Source organism: Rhinolophus hipposideros (genome assembly GCF_964194185.1).
Source record: "Rhinolophus hipposideros genome assembly, chromosome: 9".
Taxonomy (NCBI): Eukaryota; Metazoa; Chordata; class Mammalia; order Chiroptera; family Rhinolophidae; genus Rhinolophus; species Rhinolophus hipposideros.
In genome coordinates this window covers 34,125,450-34,147,533 of record NC_138055.1, presented here as the reverse complement: position 1 = coordinate 34,147,533, position 22,084 = coordinate 34,125,450, and the positions used below count along the sequence as shown (strand labels likewise).

Below are 22,084 nucleotides of genomic sequence, written 5' to 3'. Positions count from 1 at the left end.
AGTATAAGTTATAAGTTAATATTAGTTACTCATGTTACTATTCGAGAAAAATATGAATATATTTACCATTTATGTAACCAAACAAAAATGCACATGCAATCTCCTGACTGGAATTGATTGAGGCTTGGAAAGCCTTTATCAGGAAGTCAATGATATTATATTTTCATTTACATTATGACCTAAAATACTGAAGATAGCTAAGACTCGCACTCGGCTATATTTACATCTGCTGTTTTCTTCTGCTGTTCAGGGGTTATTTTTTTACTCTCTGTTGTTATTTATTAAGCAGGTGTGATTTTGTCTGAGAAGGAACTGCCTACCCATACTTCTACAGTCTAGAGTAACTGCCTCAAAATGCTTATTTGCTATTGTGTGGACATGGACACAAAGACAAAAACACATATTGTGTCTACACTTTGAGGCAGCAGGAAAGTCAAGCATTTAATTAGAATCAGCCGTGTCACACTTTGAATGATAAGAGACTAGCAAAGAACTTATTAGATCATCTTTCAGAGATGTGGGGATGAGCAGAGTGAGATGACTTCAAGAAAGGGGATGTAGGAAGTCAAGTTTGTAGAGTTAGGGAAATCTGAAGAATCTTTTGTATGAGATGAGGCATAGAAGAAAAATTGAACTGAGAAAAGATTTTTGGAAGGAGGAAAGAATCCTGCTCAAATGCATCCAATATCTTTAGGGTTATTGAAACCAGACTGGACTTCTGATGTCTTTCAGGTCATTCATCACTGCTGATGGGCCAAACCACAAACGACAAACTTTTAAAAATGGAGTGAAAAAAGCTGTGTGTTTGAAAATAACTCTAATGGAAACTTCTCCTTGAGAGCGTTTAAGATGCTATGTATTCTGTAAAAGCTTAGAGTTAAGTGGTTTTGGCTGTAGAATTTCCATGGAGAGTTAGTGACATGCTTGAGCCAAAGTCTCTTCAAATTACATCTGTGGAACTCCAGCTCAAATCTCTGTCAACACTTCTCCTCCTCCCACCCTCTCCTTCGTTTTGTGAAGAATGTGAAGTCATTCCTTTCGGACCTCTGGGGACAATACTACTATAGAATTACTCTAGAAGACAGTGAATATACGTATAGGTACAGACCTGTCTTGTGTGGAGAAATATACTTGGCTTAAAGACAGTGACTTCCTACAGCATCTCATGCAATGCACTTCCATGGTCATCTGTGCGGACTGTGAGAAGGAAAACAAAACTAAACTAACATTTCATAAACACTCTCACTCCCTTTTTTATTTTTTAAGTTAAAATGCATTAAGCACTTTCTGGGTGACAGAACCACCGCTAATTCTTCTCAGTGGCTTTTTAATCTATGGGTTTATTTGCATGTAGCCTAGAAATATACTATTTAATAGTTTGATGTTCTGTTGATACACCAATTGGTGGAAATTGGAAGAAAGAGCAGTATCAGCACTAAAGTACTGATAATTTGAGGACATTCCTAATTCCCTTAGTAGAACTCAATGGATTTTTCAAAAAGCTACACCGATAATCCCAGCCCCCCACCCCCCACACACAAAAAAGTTTCAAAATTCTAGAATCCTTTGCTTGTACAGGTAATTTAGCCATTTTAAAGTGTATTACAATTTAGCCTTTGGACTCTCTATGAGGTATTTAAGTAAGAAAAATGTTGAAATACTTGCTCATTTTCTGGGACAAATTTCGAGCTTATGAATTTTTCTGTATTAGTTTACAGAGCTGAATTTTCTACCTTTTCTTTAGCCATTTGTCTGTATCTGTGTGAAATTAGTTTCAAAATTGGAGAATAAAAATTTCTAGTTATGACCTAACAAATTCATTTTAAGTATATGAAGACTGTCTAACCTCAGCTGGCATCTTTATTATCCTTTAGTCCTTTGACTAGGAACAAGGCTATGACATTTGAGAAAGACTTGATCATTTTACAATGCTTGTGGGTCTATTTATGAAACAGTATACATGTTTGGGCAAAAGCAATTCTAGACCTTTATGCTTTTGCTCCCTCCACCATGGATCAGGTGATGTGTAGCCCAATCTGATTTATGTGAGTGTATGAGATTCGAAATCCTCATGATTCATCGGGTGATGAAAAATGTTTATAAACCCAATGGCCTAACAAGTAGATTCAGGTTTAACCTGAGGTAGTCTGCTTGCCTTTTGACATGACATACAGTTTTTTATTGCCTGTGTATATTCATCCAGACAGCTGGAGAAAAAATATCCAAAACCTAGTTTGGGGCTCGGCATTTTAACTTCTATCATTTGAAATTATCACATCTTTATATTTTCGTTTTTCTTAAAAGGCTTGTAAATTAGGTTGAAAATTATAGCTTAGCATTTTTTCATTGTCATTTGCCTTTTGATGGGGAGAAACTTTTGTAATAATTTAAATATGGAATTCACTTTACTTGTTTCTTTTTCCTGGAATTCAAGTGGAGAAGTAGCAATATGAGTTCAGTAAAACCTCAGTTTTTTCATAAAGCATCAACTTGTGTTCTTTTTCATTTGGAATGTAGCAGCCGAAAACTATAAACAGGAAACAGCCTGGAAGATATCACCTGGACAGCTATGAGCAATCAACACGACATCTCCGTCCTGTAGAGACAGAGGATATTGCAATAAAGGTTCTTTTACTTCCTGGAATCTCACATGAATAGAAATATTTATGTTACTATTTTATGGTGAAGTTCAGCAAATGTGTGCTAAACCATGTCTTTAAATTCTCTTTACAGTGATCATTAATCCTTATACATTAAAAAAATATTCTAATGAGTTTATAATTCTCAGTTCTTGCTCACCTCCCATTTACAATTTTGCTCTAGCAGCATGTTTCCAATAGCTGGAGAATGAGACTTTCTTCTGTGTTAGAAACTCGTATCCATTGTATTTCCTCTTGGACTCTTACATTTATCTATCAAGTAAATTTATGGAGAACACCAATACTATAAATCTAATTTTTAAGGAAATACATTAGATAATAATTGTCTTTAACCAGGAATGGTTTAGACCAGTGTTGCATGCATTCATCCAGGTTCCCAATACTGCCTTTGCTCTAATTTCAAACTCAGCCCTGTGTACTCTCTTCAGACATGGGTGCTTACATAGAACAGGCCACCAGAGGAACCTAGGCTGAGGACTGATAGTAGTGATAAACCCTGGGGAAGGGGAAGTGCTGTGCAGGGCCTGGAAAGGATGCCTGCAGCAGTAAAAGTCCTCTGGACTTTGGAGTCACCAGAGTCCAGGAAACTAGCTGCTTTGGCTGCTCCAGACTGTCCATCTCCCTGTACTGCACAACCAATTGCAGAGTGAGGGAGGCTCAGTGGGGTGTGTAGTAGAGCCAAGGGCTACATTTAGTTCTTCTCTCTCTTCTTACTGCTTGGCACAATACCTGTCCCACAATGAGCACTTACAATCGGAGCCAATGTATTAGTGCATGGAGGAAGCTAATGGTAGCCCTACCTGTGCCATTAATTTGATGTGTGATTTTGGAGCAAATAACTTTGCCTCTTTGAGCTGTGATTTGCTCATCTTGAGGGGGGGATGCCATTTTAGTGTGATTGTTTTGAGGATAAAATATGTCACCTATGAATTTTAAATGGCTATAGTGATTCTTAACCTTGGCTGTACATTAGAATCACCTAGGAAGTTTTAAATGTGTATATAATATATTACCTGCATGCCATTTAAAAAATTAATTCTAGTAGTTTCCTAGGCAATTATAAAGTACAAGTAGCGTGTGAACTACTGTGCTATGAAAAAGTCAGTAATGAGAGATACTAGAAAGGGTCCTCTATGCTTCTAAATCTCATATATTCCCAGAATTTATTTATTCATCCTACTTTTGATGGGCTTTTGTTATTTTTCAGTTTGGGGCTATCATGAACAGTTGCTGAGTCACAGGGTCTGTACATCCTCAACTTTCCAAGATGATGGCAAACTATTTACCAAAGTGTTTGTGCCACTTTACATTTTAACCAAAGTGATCAAGAAATCCAGTTGCTCCACATCTTCATCACTGCTTCCAATATATTGCTAAAGTGTGTGTTGTGTGTTGGGGGGAAGGGCATGCCATTTGAGTTTGGATTTCTTCTTTTGTGAATTGCCAGGTTATTTGTCCCTCTTATTTAAGAAAATTCTGGGTACTACTTCTTTGACAGTTATATATATTACAATTTTTTTGCCTCACTCCGTAGCTTGGCTTTTTACTCTCCTTATGGTATTGGAAGTTCTTAACTTTGATGTAGTCTAGTTTATATAACTTTTCCTTTGTGGTTAATGCTTTTTTTTTTTTTTGGTCTCATTTAAATAAAGTTTTCCTGCTGGAGGTCATGAAGATATTCAATATTAGCTCCTAAAATCTTAGAAGCTACCCTTTTCATTTTTAGTTCTTTAATTAACCTTGAATTACTTTTTGTGTTTGAAATGAAATGAGGATGTCATTAGTATAGATCTCAGTAAATCAATATTTTAGTTATAAATTTAGCTGCAGTGAATTTATTGGTAGTAATTTTGCTACATTTGGTAGTAAGTCAGTAAGGTCTGATTTAGTTTTTTATGGGATTTCTAGTTGTCCCAGCCTTGCATATCGATCAGTGTCCCCACTGACCTTTAGTGTCATCTCAGTAACACATCAGGGATCTTTGTATTTCTGTATTGATTGCTGATCTTTATTTATTTTTCTCTGATGTATTTATCTAATGTTCCACTGTTATTAACATTATCACTTTGTAATAAACATGAACTTCTTTTAGGACAAGTTCTTACACCTTGCTGTTTTCTGCTATTCTTGGTCTTTTGGGAGAAGGAGGTTTAGGTTCTCTTGGGCTTCCATCTCTGTATTTGTACTCTTCCTTATACTTTGACTTGGCATTTCCTTACTCCTTTCTTTATTGAGCTTTCTCACAAACTATATTTTATTTAACATTTTTACTTTTTCTCAGCAGGGGAAAATAGACAATGGTCTGTGTAAGGCCATGCCTTTAAATTAAAAAAAAATCATTTTAATTGTGAAACTCACATAGCATAAAATTATCCTTTTTAAAATGAATAATTCAATGGTATTTAGTACATTCATAGTGTTGTGCAATCACCCCTTCTATCTTGCTGCAAAACATTTTTTATCATCCTAGAAGAAACCCCGTATCCATTAAGTAGTCATTCCCCATTTCCCCCCTTTCTCTTGCCTTAGGCAATTACCAATCTGCTTTCTGTCTCCATGGATTTACCTGCTCTGGATATTTCATAGCAATGGAATAATACAATAAGTGACTTTTTGTTCCTGCCTTTACATTGTAATTAATTCTTTCCCTTTATCTCTGATCCTTACTTATATTCCCTCAATCCTTTTCACCATTTTGGTACCAGTTCTAGTGTGCTTGATATATGTACTTAAACATATGACTATTCCTGTAAAATATGTAATGTTATCGAGCATCAATAGGAACATCAATGTGCTTTCAGTTTACTGAAGTGTATCATAATGGTTTGCTCCTTCTATCTGCCACTACTGTATTCTGTTGTACCATGTTTCTCCCAAAATAAGACCTAGTCAGACCATCAACTCTAATGTATCATTTGGAGCAAAAATTAATATAAGACCCAGTATTATATTATATTATATTATATTATATTATATTATATTATATTATAATGTTATATTATATTATATTGTACCCGGTATTATACCCGGTATTATATTATATTATATTATATTATATTATATTATATTATATTATATACCCAATCTTATATTAAAATAAGACCGGGTCTTATATTAATTTTTGCTCCAAAAGACGCATTAGGGCAAGGTCCAGCTAGGTCTTATTTTCGGGGAAACACGGTAGGCATCACTTATCCCCCTATCAACGAACACTCTATATGCCTCCATCCTCCCTCTATCACAAACCATGCTAGGAGGATCATTTTTGTACTTGTCATTTAATGAACCTTTGTAAAGATTCATATTTTAGTATACTCCTTCACCTTCATTCAAGTTTTGGGTACCCATTTTCTAGTCCATCTTTCTATGGTAGTCGGTGCCACACATGAAATGTGATTTAAACTTCCAAGTGCAGAGCCTATCTAGTATCCCATCTACCATCACTTTAATCACTTAATCTGCCATCACTCCGTTTCAACAACCTCACTTGTGTTCATATTTGTCCATCACCTGGAACTGATGCTCTTCTCAAATCTTTATTTTTTTAATCTTTTTTTTAATTAATTAATTATTTTTATTTATTGGGGTGACAATTGTTAGCGAAATCACATGGATTTCAGGTGTACAATTCTGTATTACATCATCTATAAATCCCATTGTGTGTTCACCACCCAGAGTCAGTTCTCCTTCCATCACCATATATTTGGTCCCCCTTACCCTCATCTCCCACCCCCACCCCCCTTACTCTCTGGTAACCGCTAAACTATTGTCTGTGTCTATGAGTTTTTCTTTCTCATTTGTTTGTCTTGTTCTTTTGTTGTTTTTGGTTTATATACCATATGTCAGTGAGATCATACTGTGTAGTACCAGTCACTTACATCATATCCTACCCTCCAGCTCTCTCAGGCCTTCACCTTCGCTGTTACTGTTTTTTTACTCCATTGAAATCTCCAGTAACTTGAGCCCCATCCTTTTCTCCTAGTCCGTTAGCACCTTTCTGTAAACAATCCAACTGCATGCCTTCTATACTCCTATAATCAGTCTTCTGAGGACTATGGAGAAAATGATAACAATGGTACAAGTTGGTGGAGCCACAGATTTATTATCTCCAACCTCAACTGACCCTCAGTAGTTCTTGGCAACTCTTTTGCATGTTTATCATCAGCATTAGTTTCCATAACTTACAGTAGTTCTTCAATTGTCATCACTCTCTTTTCACCTCCTTCTATCTCTCCTTTTGCCTGCTCTTTCTGCAAGTAACCTTCACACCAATTCGCTGAAAACATAAAGGTTGTCACGTAGGGCCTCTCTCAGTTCCATGCTGGCTCTCTTCCAAATCCATCTATATTTGCACTTCTTTTAGTCTCCTTGTTTACTGTCTTAGAGAAAAAGAGATCCTTAGTCTCTGAGGCCGTATAATTTCTTTGAGCATTAAATGTCATGTAGCCACAGTATCTTAACCCCTATCCAAGCCACCTCTATTCATTATTATTTCCACAGCATGATTCATGGTTTTCTGATCCTGCACTTATTCTTAATGCAGTTCTTTATCCAGCAATGCCTTCACTGAAATTCAATATTTTTCTCCAAAACTAGTTAAAAGACCTCCTTTTCCTAAAAGTTTTGTTTTTTTTCACCCATTTCAGACATAAATGATTTTCTTTCTGAACTGCTCTTACACTTACTGTCTGTTCCCTCTGCTTATTACTTAATCCACACTGTCTTGTAATGTACTTATGTCTATCATTTATTCATGTGATTGCAAGCTCCATGGGAGCAGGGAGGGTGCATTATACCTTCTTTGTAGCCTACATCAATCCCAACTAGGTGCCTCACACAGACTGGGTGCTCAACAAATATTTGTAATCCATAATTTGAATCCATAATTTGAATCCATAATTCAGCCCTTACATGCCACCCTCTTTCCAGGACTAATTTTATGCATATTGATGTGATGGATATTAAAAATGACACATATTTTATAAGCTAGAGAAAACATTTTATAAGCTATATACTGGGGAAAACACAATCCAGCCTTTTCAAGATACTTTTTAAAATCTTTAAGTTGTTCATTTTATCAAGAGCTTTTAAGGGATATATTTAGCTATAACTCAGGAATCACCATTTTAGTCTGCAAAATTCCTAAGCCATAATGTGCTTAGAAATTTTATCATTTGTGGTTTTGAAACAAAATATTAATTTTTGAACAAGGTGTATCCTTACTTTAATTTCCTTTAATTTTTCTGGCACCTTCCCTCCTTTTATCTGTCTCCATTTACCGTCCCAATCTTTGGGTTGCGTTATACCTCTTTTATTTCCCATTTTTTAACTACTAAATCTACCAAGTCCACTTGAAGTCTTTTAAAACAAATATATTGCTTTGGATGATTCTAAGATCTTGTGATCTTTGCTGGTTATTGAGGTTCATACCACCTAGCAATGTTGCCTCATTTCTGTGCTTCATTTCTTCTGCCTTTATTCTTTAAGTTCAATGAATAGCAATGAATCCATACAGTCAAGAAACTCATTTATTACAAAACCTTCCTCCTCAGCTAACAGAATCATTTGGTTGGAATAATTTGTAGTTATTTCTGTTTTTTACTTTGCATCACCAGGATTCTAGGAATTGCCTAGCAGGGAGAAAATAATCAATGTAGGGGTTACATTGGAAAATATTTGGGATGATAACTTTTTAAGAATGTTCACATGACTCTGGGTGGTGAACACACAATGTGATATATAGATAATGTAATTCAGAATTGTACATTTGAAACCTATATAACTTCACTAAACATTGTCACCCCAATAAACTTTAATTAAAAAAGGAATGTTCACATGTAAATGTCCCGATAATCCCAAATTTTCATAGAATATTGTAATTTTTAGCATTCTTCATAATATCACTAATTCAAAAACCCTCCTTTACTTTTAATCTCTTTTTTTCATTTATACCTCTTAAATAGCTATAACTCTAAATTAGAATTTCACCAATGTGTGTTCTACCTTGTATTGAAAGTCTTTCAGTGCTTTAAAAAGAAATTTTATTTTAATTGGAATTATTCTCTAACACATTTACATAATTTTATAATTTAATTTTTGTATTCTTATTTTCTAGGTCACAAATGGGTACTTTTCATGGGGCAGTGGTTTAGCTACATTATCCAATATAGATATTCGAATACCAACAGGTAAGAATCATTTGTTACTAATTTTTGTAATGGTTAATTATCACAACCTTGGATTTCTAACATAATGGAGCTTAGCAACAACAAAAAAAGGCTTTTTGAAGACATAAACATTATTTCTAGTTATTTATTTGCACTGTGGAACTCATGAGTCACTATATCACTGTGGAAATGACTGAAAATGATAAGACTTATCTTTCACTACTGAATGTAGACCTTTGAACATGTTGTTTGCTGCCCAAATTAACTGTCATCAGTTCATGTGTTGATTTGTACCATTTAAATAATGGGGTAGTTGATTTCTCATTTTGTTTGAGAAAGGATTTAAAGAAAGAGTAGAAGAGAAAATTATGTTTTTATCCCTGAGGAAGACTGATGACAGTCTTAAATAGGTTTTCACGGTATTTAAGGCTGAAATACCTAGTGATTTTTATTTTAAACGTCTGGATAATTGAATAGAAATATTTTTTTGACCTCGCCTGATGGTCAGTGGCTTGGGATTTTTCTATTATACATGCAAATCAAAGTAAGAGATTGGAGAAGACATCATAGTAACAGCCCAAATCACTTTTATCCCAATTATCAATTTTAGTCAAAACTCCCTTTTTCTCCCGAATATATTAAATAATAAAGTTAAAACTAATCTAGGTGATTTAGGCAATTCTTTCTTGCTCTGTTCACCAATGTCAGTTGGTCTCATAGTTTGAAAAAAAAAAAGTAAAAGCTTATATCTTTTCATTTAAAAAAAACCCAACCAAACAAACACAAACAAAAACAACTTAAAGAAAGGCTGTTTAGAATACCTTATTTCTGGAGACCAGTTTTGGTGAAACCAGTTTTGTGAAACATCAGCCTTTTCTAAATGTGTTTTGTTTTTATTTTAGTAAGAGAATTTCATCTCATTCTATTACTAACCTTTGTGCCTTTCTCTAGGTCAGTTAACCATGATTGTGGGCCAGGTGGGATGCGGGAAGTCCTCTCTTCTCCTTGCCATCCTCGGTGAGATGCAGACACTGGAAGGAAAAGTTCACTGGAGCAAGTATGTGTAATTTTAATTTATTTATATTGCTCTGTCACACATGTGATGCTCTTCCAAGGGAAGAAATTAGAGCAATAGATTCCCATGTTAAGAGTCTGAGGACCCACTTAGAAATAAACACAGCATTTATTTATTTATTTATTTATTTATTTATTTATTTATTTATTTAAATTAGTGGAAACCTTAAATGTCATAAACTAAGAATTACAAAGCAATTTTTTATGGAGGTTTATAATAGTATAAACTAGTATGTTGCTGAGATGAAAGTAAGATTGAGATTATAAAGCTAGATTTTTTATGTTAAATGGATAACACTCAAAGAAATAATTTAAAAATTCATCTGGTAATAAAATAATTTATGGAAAATTTGAACAAATGCAAACAGAGCCTTAGTGGTTCTATCAAATAATATCAAATAATCTTTTCTAGAATCTTTATAATGGGCTGAGAACTCAGCCATTTCTCTTTATACCCAATTTCAACTAGACACTAGGAGTGTCTAGTTAGAAACATGGATAGGTCAGACTACTGTGTTGTGTAATCCTAAATACATGGAAAAGGAGATTTCTAGCATGGATCTTCTTCTGGATAATTGAATGGTTGACTAGGAATCTTCAAAGCACATGGCAGTAATAAAGTGACTCAAAACCATAATATTATTTACCTAGTAGACTCCCCATAAGCAGTTTTAGAAAAAATTAGTTATAGCTTATCTAAGAAATTGGACTGTAGACCAGTTATTCTCAACCAGGTGTAATTTAGGGGACGTTAAACAATGTCCGGAGACGTTTCCGATTGTCACAAAGGGGAATTAGACTGCTACTGATCTAGTTGCTAGAGGCCAGGGATAATGCTAAACAGACTGCAATGCACAGGACAGCCTCAACCCCCTCACAACAAGGAATTATCTGGCCCCAAATGTCAGTTGTGCCAAGGCTGGCAAACCTTGCTCTAGACCTACAGATGTTTAGTATCATTTCGTGCTTACCATTGTGAATTCTATTGTGGCTTAGTCTGCTGTTTACAAACACACAGGCATCTCTCAAGAATGAGTAAAGACTCTTTAAGGTCACTTTAAGAACGATTCTAATTTAAACTCCAATTAAGAGAAGGAAGTGCTTGGATGTGAAATTCAAAATGGAAATGATAGAACTATCAATCCTATTTTTAGTATCGTTGGCAAAAGAACGAAGCTGACAAATGTGGAGTGTACATTTTATTCCTGTTGGGCAAATTTAACAGATAGACGACATGAAACTATCCCATGACTATCCAGCAGAGAGCTTGATAAATAATTGTTGCTTGCAGTTTGCTTTATGACACATTCCTGTTGATCACTAAGATCAAACACCAGGCAGTGTTTGCCCTGCCACTATCGCTTGCCATTTTGGATGACTGTAGGTTTTGAGAAGCAGGTCTTCCTGGATTAAATTATACTGTGTGACATGTACAGCCACAATCAGTTCTATTGTTTCAAAATGATGCAATTCAATTGAATTATTAAAGTGCAGAAAAATAAAATGAATAGGTCTTCAGGTGATTTTTTCTATATATAAATATAACTAAATATAATTAGTCAAATACCTCTTTTTACAAAAATCATATCAATCAGTAATTTATTATACCCAAATGTTGCAGTTTGATCTATTGTGAATGTCTGTCTTTCTAGCCAGTTCCTTAAGGGCCAGGCTGTGGCTAAACCTTTCAAGTTTAGAGCCCCAAAAGAATTTCTTCCTCTCATACCTTAGGGTAGCTAATTAGGAATTTAAGTAAATTAAATTTGAATTTTAAAGGTAGGGAGGCCCTTGGAGATATTGAAACCTTATACAGACTAGGAAACTATTCTAAAGAGGTGACCTAGATTTATACAGCTAATTGGAGCAGAATTCGGGCTAGAACCCAGGTCATTGTATGAACTCAAATTTTGTATGCAAGAGAATAAACACTGGACTTATCAGGGAGATCACTTCATAGACTGTGTAGAGGCCCAACCACTGTGCTAAACACTTGAATAATATTGCTGAAGTTATTCAGCAATGGATAATAAAGCTGAAAATGAATAATATTGAATGTCAACTATAATTATGTATATATATATACACATATGTCATGGGATGTGGAGTACAGCATAGGGAATATAGTCAATGATATTGTAACAGCTATATATGATGTCAGAGGGGTAGTAGATTTGGGGTTATCACTTTGTGAGGGGTGTAAATGTCTAACTATTACATTGAAACAAATAACACCTGAAACTAATAACCAAAAAAAAAAAAAAAAGGAAGAGAACAAACAGTGCTATCTTTTGAAATCTTACTAAGTAATTATTCCCTACATAATGAAGACATAAAAGAAGAATACATCTGATTCGTCTTTTAAATTAATATTGAAACCATTTGGGAAGTGTAGCTATTTAGTATGTCCAATGTTTATTTTATCTCTGACCTGATATATGCAGTCATTTTATATTTACATTTCATAATTAATGAACATTGTTTGCCATACTTGCAGTGTAAATGAATCTGACCCTTCTTTTGAAGCAACCAGAAGGTATTATTTCTATTTTAATCTGCATTTAATAAGAATAACTTCCTTCTTCAGACTTTACTTGATACTCAGTCTCTTACTACTAGTCATTTTATTCATGTTATTATGTATAAAGTTATTTATTAAAATGAGCTAGTATATTTCCAACTGCAGCGGTTCCCAACCCTTGTAGGCTGCTAAAATAATTAAATTGCCAAACAATATAGCCCATGTGTCAACTGTTTTCCTCTCAGTGAGTCACATATGTCTCAACTTTGGCTGAAACTCAATCTAGCAAACGGGGTTTGGGATTTCACAAAATAAAAATGGAAGAATTGATATGTATATTGTTTATGAGTTAAACTGTGATGGAATTTGTGAATAAGGTAGAGATGGAGAGCCAAGTGCTTCAAGTGTTTAAAAAAGAAAAAAATATTTAAAAGACTTGGAGGGAGGGGAAGCAGATGTCATAAGTTGGGAACCACTGTTTTACTGTACATATGGTGATATAAGAGACTACTACCATACTATATATTAATCATGTTTTCTAAACTCCCAGACATAATGTTTCAGGATGATCACTGAGCATTTCTAACTATTCTTTTTCTTAATCTTACTCTCTTTTAACCTTAATTCCTTAATTAGTACTTAAAGGCAATGAACTAACTGGAAGTATGGTTTTTAAGCTGACCCCTTCCCTGTCCCAATCCCATCATCTTCTTTGTCTTTCTTTTAGCTCACATGCATTTTCCCAATCATTGCAAATTAAAATCTCATATATAGATACCTGGTAGAATTTGAAAGCCAAAAAATAGGGCAAAGGTTTATCATTTTAGTGAAATAAGTACAAAACTAAAAACTACGTATTTCAACATATATTGAAATACGTAGTTTTTAGTTTTGTACTTATTTCAATGTTATAATGGACTCCTCAAGATATTATTCTTTGTTTTGAAATATTTATATATTATCTATTACCTTAAAATATGTTGATTTGGTTAAGCCACAACACATATTGCAATTATAGTATCAATTCACATCTTTTTTTAAGGTCTGCATAGAAAATTCATAGTTATGTAAAGTAAAATATCTGTGGCTATCAGAGTGAATTGTTATTCATCTTTATTTTTAAAATTATACTCATTTTAGAAAATAAAATTTCAGTTATGGTTTCTACCTTAAAACATTTCTTTAGTATAGCAAAGTCAAATTTTGCACATTGTGTGACATTTTGATTGCATTCTAATCTCTTTAACTTAGGTGGTATAGTTAAACATTAATTAATAAGGTTGCTGGTTGTTAACATGTTCTCTTTTGGAAGTTTTCCATTTCTGTCTTTGGGACATTTTGTCGACTTTATTTTACTTAATTATACTAAAATACACTATATAGCATAGCACCCTTGCATAATTTTGATGTTTTGTTTTTCTTTGCCATTTTACAGTAGGAGTAGGTATTCTGTGGCTTATGCAGCTCAAAAGCCTTGGCTATTAAATGCTACAGTAGAAGAAAATATTACCTTTGGAAGTCCTTTCAACAAGCAGAGGTAATTTTGAATGTATAAAATTTAGAGCTAAAGTGAGCAACTATTTCTAATCCTTTAGAATGGTCTATGGTATCTGGAATCTTTACATTGGGAATTCTTTCCCTCCCTGCTTACCCTACTTCCATGCTCATCTTCAGGTCTTTTGATTCAACTTTTTTAAGAGAAGCCTCATTGGAAGTTTAAACCCATTCTGTACACTTACTGAGAACAAGTTGTACACCAGAACTAAACAGCCGAAAATGAAGTTGGCGTGTATGTGTGTGTGGGGGGTGGGGAGGGCTGCGGGTGATGGTACTGCTGAGATTACTGGTAAGCAGAAGGAAAACCCCCAGTAAGAAGCAGAAGAATGGTTAACTCTGGAAAGAAGAGGAAAACTGGGCTCTGAGGGGTCTAGTGACTGGGAGAAGCCAGAATATACCATCTTTCACCCATCTTGTAAATATCACTGGAATGAATGTACAAATGTATGACCCTTTCTTTAAACCACCTTCATCAGGGTAGGTCTTAAGACCCTACACTGGGTCTTGAAAATTAAGGGGAATTAGGTCAGGGGAGAGACATGAGGAAGGGGACAAGAACAGGAAACAGTGTGGGAGGAAGAACCTAAATGACAGGTTGTCATTTGGGCCTGGGAACAAACAAACCAGACAGAAAGGGATTTGGGGATGTAGGCAGTGGGAAACTAAATTGTAAAGGAAGGCTGAGACAGAGTAGTGGAGGGCCTTAACGCTGATTAGACATAATTGTGTGTATTCTAAGGAAGCACGTTTTAGACAGATAATAAGGTAAATGTGATGTTCAACCGGGCAGTATAATGACAGATATATATTGGATCAATCTGAATTAGGAGCAAGGAGATATTTAGAAGTTTGTTGGAATCATTATCCATGCATGCACTGTTTGTTGCCTACCTCTGAGGGGTGACTGTAGGAAAAGAAGAGGTGGTTGACAGAAAATCACTCTAGCATAATAATGGATGAATAAGAGCAGGGAGAAGGGGAAGAATCAAGAATGCCCTGAATATTTTAAGACGAGGTGATTGAGAAAATGAAACCATCGATATTTTTCCCAGCACTTTCAATCTCTACACTTCTCTATACTACCAATCCATCTGATGTCCAGTCTCAGCCTTAGATCAGCTTGAGTTCTGCCAGTCCTTGTCATCTTCCACTTCTCCCTTCAGCATGTAAGGTAGTATGCAGAGACACCCACCTGCATACAACCTGCACATTAGTCCTGGCAAACCTCCGGTTGTCCCTCATATGTACCATGAATGCTTCCACTTTCGTGCAGTTTTTTAAAGCTGTCTTTCCCTCATTTTCTTCCTGGCAAATTATGACTCATCTTTCTGGATGCAATTTACATATTGTTTTCCTCTGCAAAGATGTTACTCACTTCTCAGAGTGGTCAGTCACTTTTTCCTACTTATTCTAGGAGCACTTTGTACCTACTTCTGCTACAGCACCTAACATTTTGATTGTATATTTCTGTATCAGTCTTGTGCTTCCTTTACCAGCTTTGTAAGAGTAGGAACCTGTACCTATTTTTCTCTGTATCTACAAACCTAATGTAGAGGTTAATATGTACAATTGCTCAATAAATGTTGTACTTCAGCTTCCAAGATATTGCACCTGGGATGTAGTTTATGAGCAGGATATCAATAGTGTTCTAAAAACTTAAAATCATTTCTCCTAAAGGTATAAAGCTGTCACAGATGCCTGTTCTCTTCAGCCAGATATTGACTTACTACCATTTGGAGACCAAACTGAAATTGGAGAGAGGGTGAGCTATGGCTAGTTTAACTAAATGCTGAACAACAATCTAGAAAAGTCTCCTGGTTGTCTTTATCCTTTAATGAAGCATAATAAAATCCGAGAGTTTAGGATGTGTGTGTTGTCCTAATGACAAGTTCCAGAAACAGGAACAGAGGAGCTCTTTGATGCCACTCTCCCTTAAGTGTTTGTTGAGTAATCACCATATGCTTAACATTGTGCTGGCCACTCGAGAGTTCTCAAGGAAAATAAAGTAGTCACTGCCTTTGATCAAATATATTTTTGCTTGCATAGAATTTATTTTGAATTTATTTGGAAATTGAGATTGCCTCCGACAATTTCTTCCACTCTTGTCAACATCGATTTATTCTTGTCCAAGTGTTCTTGTTTTCTTTGCGTAAACATGGTTTTCATTGGTGTTCTACCATTGTGCCCAACTGAAAAATATTTGTACCTGTCTTTAATCTTTACAACAGTGTTGCCAAAAATTTAATCCCTTATTGGTGTCAAGTATTGGGCTAAAGGTTTTATATGTATTATCTACATTTCACTAGAAATCTGATATATGGGTGTTATTATTATCTGTGTGTTGAAGCTGAGAAAATGAAGGCTGAGAGAGGTTAAGAGATTTGTCCAATCACAGTTTGTGGTACAGCTGGAGTTAGTCTGATTCTCTAGTCTGCATTTTTAATGACTATTCTTTATTGCTGCATAGTATACGAGTATATAGTGTTCAAGAGCATGAACTTCTCAGAATCTCAGTTTCTACATGTGTAAAATAAGGATAACAGTACCTAAATGTTAGAATTGCTATGAGGATGAAAGAAATGAGGAATGTAAAACCATTCACACAATTCTGACACATGCTAAGTGCTCAATAAATACAACAGGTCCTGGAATAATGTTGCTTCATTCAATGTCATTTTGTTATAAAGTTGAGATACCATAGGAACTTAACTTTTGTTTGTATCAAGTATCCTGTGATAAAATTGATTTCGTAATATGTTGTCTCACTGCAGTTCCAAGAATGATGACGGCGACGTTAAATGAGGACTTATTGTACTAGTTTTAAAAATATAATTCACACTTGATTATAAAAGCATATTGTTGAACAAAACTTGTAATAGCAAATTTAAGAGGTATTCAATAAGTACACCACAGACACAATTCACAAAACGAGAAGAAATTTGGAATTACTTTCAGTCTTCAGTATTCACCAAGAGTTTTGATTATAAATGCTTTTGTACAACAGAGTTCTCTATCAGAGTGAAAGAAGGATTAATATTATCAGTCAAAAATTCCTTCATATAATTCAAGTACTGACCAATAGATAGTTTTCATTTTATCTTATCAATGTTATCACAGTTTAATTAGTAAATTACCATTATTTTTAAGATTTTTTAGAGAAGTTTGTATTTAAAGGTATTTTTTTTTTTTTTTTTTTTTACCAAGAGATCATTTACTAATGGAAAAGGTAAATATTTATGGATACTTCCTCTCTAGGGCATTAACCTGAGTGGGGGTCAGAGGCAAAGAATCTGTGTGGCACGAGCTCTCTATCAAAATACCAACATTGTCTTCTTGGTAAGAATATGTCCTTTACTTTTATTTCTACTTCATTTTTCCTTCTGGATCAGTGACTCTCTAAAGAGACAAGTCAAGTAATTCAAGGAAAGCTGGCTTAACTTGTGAAATCATAGAGAATATAGAGAGGAAACCAATCCTTACAGTATCCGACCAACATGTAAGGTTGAGAGTTGGGGGATCCAGATTGATGTCCAAGAGACTGAGATGCCTACATGGTTGTTATATGAGTTTCTTAACCCTGAGGATCATTAATGTGGGAGTGCGGGTGGTGCTGGACAAGATTATAGGTCTTCTCATTTATATTTGCTGGCAAAAAAAGAAGTTCTGGAAAATACACTCCTGGTAGACATAGGGGTAGGTAAGCCTAGTACTCCATTCCATTGGTGAGGAATTAAGGCTGTGAATAAGATTTGTCTGTGAAGTTTCCTAAAACCATATAAATCTCAGTGCCACCCTAGACCTATTGAATCATAATCTGTAAGGTCAGAGTCTAGAGTGCGTGTCTTAAAAAAGCTCCATCAGTGGTAGGAAATTCAGGAGCCTTCTATATCGCCATCTTGGCCCAGAGTCTATGCCTGTTTTTAGTATCTAAAATTCAACCATTCCAATTATTATTTCATTCTTTATTTTAGTTTATTGTTAAAGGTTGTCAAGAAGTGTTGGTTTTTGAACTTGAATATTCTAGATATAAGACTTCAAACCACTTGGAATATTATTTACTTTTTAAAAAAATTTAAGGTGACAGGGAAAATAAAAACTTCATTTTAATTTAATTTTTCTGATAATTTAAAGTTATATGAAATCTGTTTTTTTATAAATTGGATTTGAGGGATAATTTTTCCTTTGTTATTTATATTCCTACTTTCTAGAGGAATTAAGTTACATAAAGAGTATAGAAAATTTTCACCTTCTCTCCATTTTATTGGTCGTAGGATGATCCATTCTCCGCCCTGGACATTCACTTGAGTGATCACTTAATGCAGGAAGGGATTTTGAAATTTCTCCAAGATGACAAGAGGACACTCGTGCTTGTGACTCACAAATTACAGTATCTAACACATGCTGACTGGGTGAGAGCTTAGAAGAAGTTTTATTAATTTGTATATTATAGCCATATAAATAAATAACACTAAGAAATGCTTTCTGAGTGAAAGGTAATTCATTTGGTCAAATAAGAGTGTTTGTCACAATAATGCTAATATGTGCTTTCCTTAGATCATAGCCATGAAAGATGGAAGTGTACTAAGAGAAGGGACTTTGAAAGACATTCAAACCAAAGATGTTGAGCTTTATGAACACTGGAAAACACTTATGAATCGGCAAGATCAAGAATTAGAAAAGGTAATTGCTCATTGTTTAGAGGAGTTCAGAGTCCAGTTAAGAAGAGTCAGAAATATACTATATAATTACAAAAAAAAAATTGTGAAGAAGTATTTAAATTTAATAGGTGATAATGGTCTTTATTTAAAATCCAAAGCAATTGTATGTTTATACATCATTAACAAATAGGCTACTTTGAAACTGTAAAGTTTCAGTGATGTCTTTTGGATGAAATATTGTCCGATTTTTAGAAGATTTTAATTTGAATTTGAACTATATTGCAATTATATGTATGCTTAAAACTTAAACAGACTACTTGCTGAAGCAAGGTGTATCCTTAGTCTTATTTTCCTGTTCTATATCTTATTTTTTCTCATCTGCACTGTGAAAATATTTTCATTCAACACCTGCAAATGGAGGAGGCTCATGGGCAAAACAAAATCCAAGATAATTTTGAAAAATAGAAGATCTGTGGGTGAAGTTGTAAAACATGTATGGGATAGAGTTAAGGGGGAAAGAAGGTGATCAGAAAGAAATACAATGAAATTTTCCATTTGTATACTTTTAAGACCCACAAAGCATTTTTTACACAATCTCATTTAATTCTCACAAAGCCCCAGAAATCAGAGCGAGAGAGAGAGAAAGAGAGAACGAGAGAGAGCAAGAGCTGTTGGCTTGATTTTATACTAATGCCACTAAGTATCACTATTAAGCAAGCCAGGAAGAAAGTTCATTAATTTGTATTTAGATTACTAGAGGTAGCATAGTTCTATAATTAAAGATACATTACAGGGTTCTAAATCAGCTGAGGAGTGTGGACAGGGTAAATCCAGTTATGAGGTGGAACAGTGGCCAATAGAATCCAGAATGAACCATAAAGCTGCCCAGACTCCTCACCTGGGGGTGAAGGGAGGGTACTGCCACCTAGGGGAGGACAAGCATCTGAATTCATCTGAAGCCAAGGAGAGTCACATTGTGGGGATGAGACCACTAGAACACTTTGGGGAAGTGTTTATAGCAACAACTTCTTATTTAATTTATGTGGCAGGATCAGGTGTTTGCCTAGAGCACTGTTCTCAACTAAGGTCAATTTTGCCATCTAGGGGACACTTGGCAAGATCTAGAGACATTTATGAATGTCATGACTAGGGAGTAGGTGGTACTGGCTTCTAATGAGTAGGAGACAGGGATGCTGTTAAACATCCTACAATGCATAGGGCAGCCCGAATAACAAGCACTTATCTGGCCCAAAGTGGCCATAGTGCCAAGACTGAGAAAGGCTGTCCAGAGCTAGAACAGATCAAGCAAGCAGAGAAAGAAGGTGAAAGAAACTAAAGGACCCACAAAACATTCTGTCACAGAGCTTTAGACAGAACTGTTAGATTAAGGGTTAAGGGGTAAACAGAAAGGAATGTGTTAAAATGATAGTAATGAAAACTCTAAGAAGGAGAAAGAGATAACCTTTCAGCTGATTTAAATATTATTAAAAATTCTACCTTGGATGGCATCGACCATTATCGTCATGTTATTAAGCAAAACAAACTAGCATCATTTGATATTTCCTTCCCCACCCCCCAGTCCTCAACTTGAACTGACCCATAACAGGCATTCAATAAATATTTATTGGATAAATGAAACTCAATCTATATTTACTTAATCCAAATGTCAACACAATTTAAAATATTTAACCTGATGTGAGCCTAATATGAGTATTTACTTATAAGAAAAATGATTTTAAGGATTTTGTTTTTAAATGTCTACGAGATGTTGCATCTTTTGCTCACACAACATAGAGGTTGAACAAGACCCAAATCTCCTATTTTTCAATGTGCAGGTTCATGTTATTTCATTATACTATCCCCAAAGGATCGGGTGCTCTTTAATTGTGTGTTTACCAAATCTCATGTACAAATGTTTTCATATCATTAGGCAAAATTAAAAGCTGATGTGAAGTTTTTTCTGAAAAAAAATACTATTTTGGAGACATTTTCACTTTTACTCGTGTTTAACCAAAAATCTGGAAGCAATAGAGCCTTCTAGAATAGCAAGTCTCCTGAATCACACATGTTATATGAGCCTAAATAAATAAATAAACCCCAAACCAAAATCACTGCCTAGAGACTGATCACTTCAAAGGTTTATTAGTTCATTGGTGTAACAAACTGCATTTTTTTTTTGTACCAGCATATACAGGAAACCTTCAAATTACCATAGATTCCAAAAGCTTGTGGGTCTATTGTTTGGAACTCAGAATTCATTTCCCCACAGAAAAAGGATATGGTTACTTCTCCAGAATGTCCCGCAGAAACTGATTTAACTTATAATGTAACATAATGCTGCTCCAGTTTGGAGGCGGGGTAGGGGGGGTTGGGGGGCAGGGGTGTTGGAAACAGAGTGGAGAAAACAAAATGCTTTTCTTGAGCACAGGACAAGTCTGGAGCAACGCTTAAAAATTTGTAGTTTGTTTTTGGCACCTTTCCTTTGTCTTTCTGCATATGTCTCCCTCCTAGGTCTTTTCCCTAAACTACTAGACACCTAAGTACCCTCATTTTCCATTTGCTTAAAATTACCTCTGTTCTTTCAATTTCTATTGAAGTCCCTGTCTTTTGTGCAGCCAGCTTAGTGAGATGCCAAGGAAACTCATTCTGATTTAATAATGCATAATAGTGGATAACTGTTATAGTGCTTCAACAAGTTTAGAACTACATGTATTTTAAAGGAATATATTTGTTAATATAAATAAATCTTTAGTCAGAGAAATTACAAGGAGAAAGTGATGTAAAATTAAACAAGTGTCAGTGGTGAACTCCACTTTATGGCGGGGGGAGTTGTGTTCTCCCCTCCCCTGCAGCTTCATCGTATCCTTAGTACTCTTTCAGTCTTCTTTCTGTTCTGCACCTCTTAGCTCTGAAGCACTTCCTACAAACCTCAGGCATGTGCCACAACCACTCCTATAACAGGAGTTGTGGATCTCTAGAGGTTGCAGAGAGCCCAGACTGGTAAAGGTAACCAACTATCTGTATGTGTGGGTAGGTCACTCACTGGTAAGTCAAAACCTTCCTGTGGCAGTGAGCTCCTTGAATGATAACACAATGTTTGCTGTAGGATATGGAAGCTGACCAAACAACTTTAGAGAGAAAAACTCTCCGAAGAGCCATGTATTCAAGAGAGGCCAAAGCCCAAATGGAAGATGAAGATGAAGGTAGATCTTTTTCTTATATCTATCTGAAACAGTCAAATGGGTAATAGGACGTGAGGGTTTTACCTTGGCAATTGATGCATAAGTGTACCACTGAAGAATAACAAACCACTTTGCAGGGGGGAAAGATCTAAATCGAATACATACTACTGAAAATGAAAGGAATAGGAGTGAAGGAAAGCTGTATATGATCAATCAATAGATATCTGAGGAATTTCCCATGGTGTGTCTTAGTATATTTGTACAATGT

The 22,084-nt window shown here is 35.1% G+C and overlaps 1 protein-coding gene across 2 annotated transcripts in view; it reads left to right on the top strand.

The window, feature by feature from the left end:
- ABCC9 (ATP binding cassette subfamily C member 9) overlaps positions 1–22,084 on the top strand; it is a 106,721-nt gene that overhangs the window by 43,192 nt on the left and 41,445 nt on the right. For both annotated transcript variants that reach the window (XM_081061438.1, XM_081061439.1), the window contains exons 17-26: positions 2,518–2,625; positions 8,776–8,848; positions 9,779–9,884; positions 12,396–12,434; positions 13,855–13,956; positions 15,654–15,738; positions 17,232–17,312; positions 18,248–18,385; positions 18,531–18,656; positions 21,741–21,837. In XM_081061438.1, coding sequence (XP_080917564.1) covers positions 2,518–2,625; positions 8,776–8,848; positions 9,779–9,884; positions 12,396–12,434; positions 13,855–13,956; positions 15,654–15,738; positions 17,232–17,312; positions 18,248–18,385; positions 18,531–18,656; positions 21,741–21,837 — 955 coding nt within the window. The remainder of the gene's footprint in view (positions 1–2,517; positions 2,626–8,775; positions 8,849–9,778; positions 9,885–12,395; positions 12,435–13,854; positions 13,957–15,653; positions 15,739–17,231; positions 17,313–18,247; positions 18,386–18,530; positions 18,657–21,740; positions 21,838–22,084) is intronic.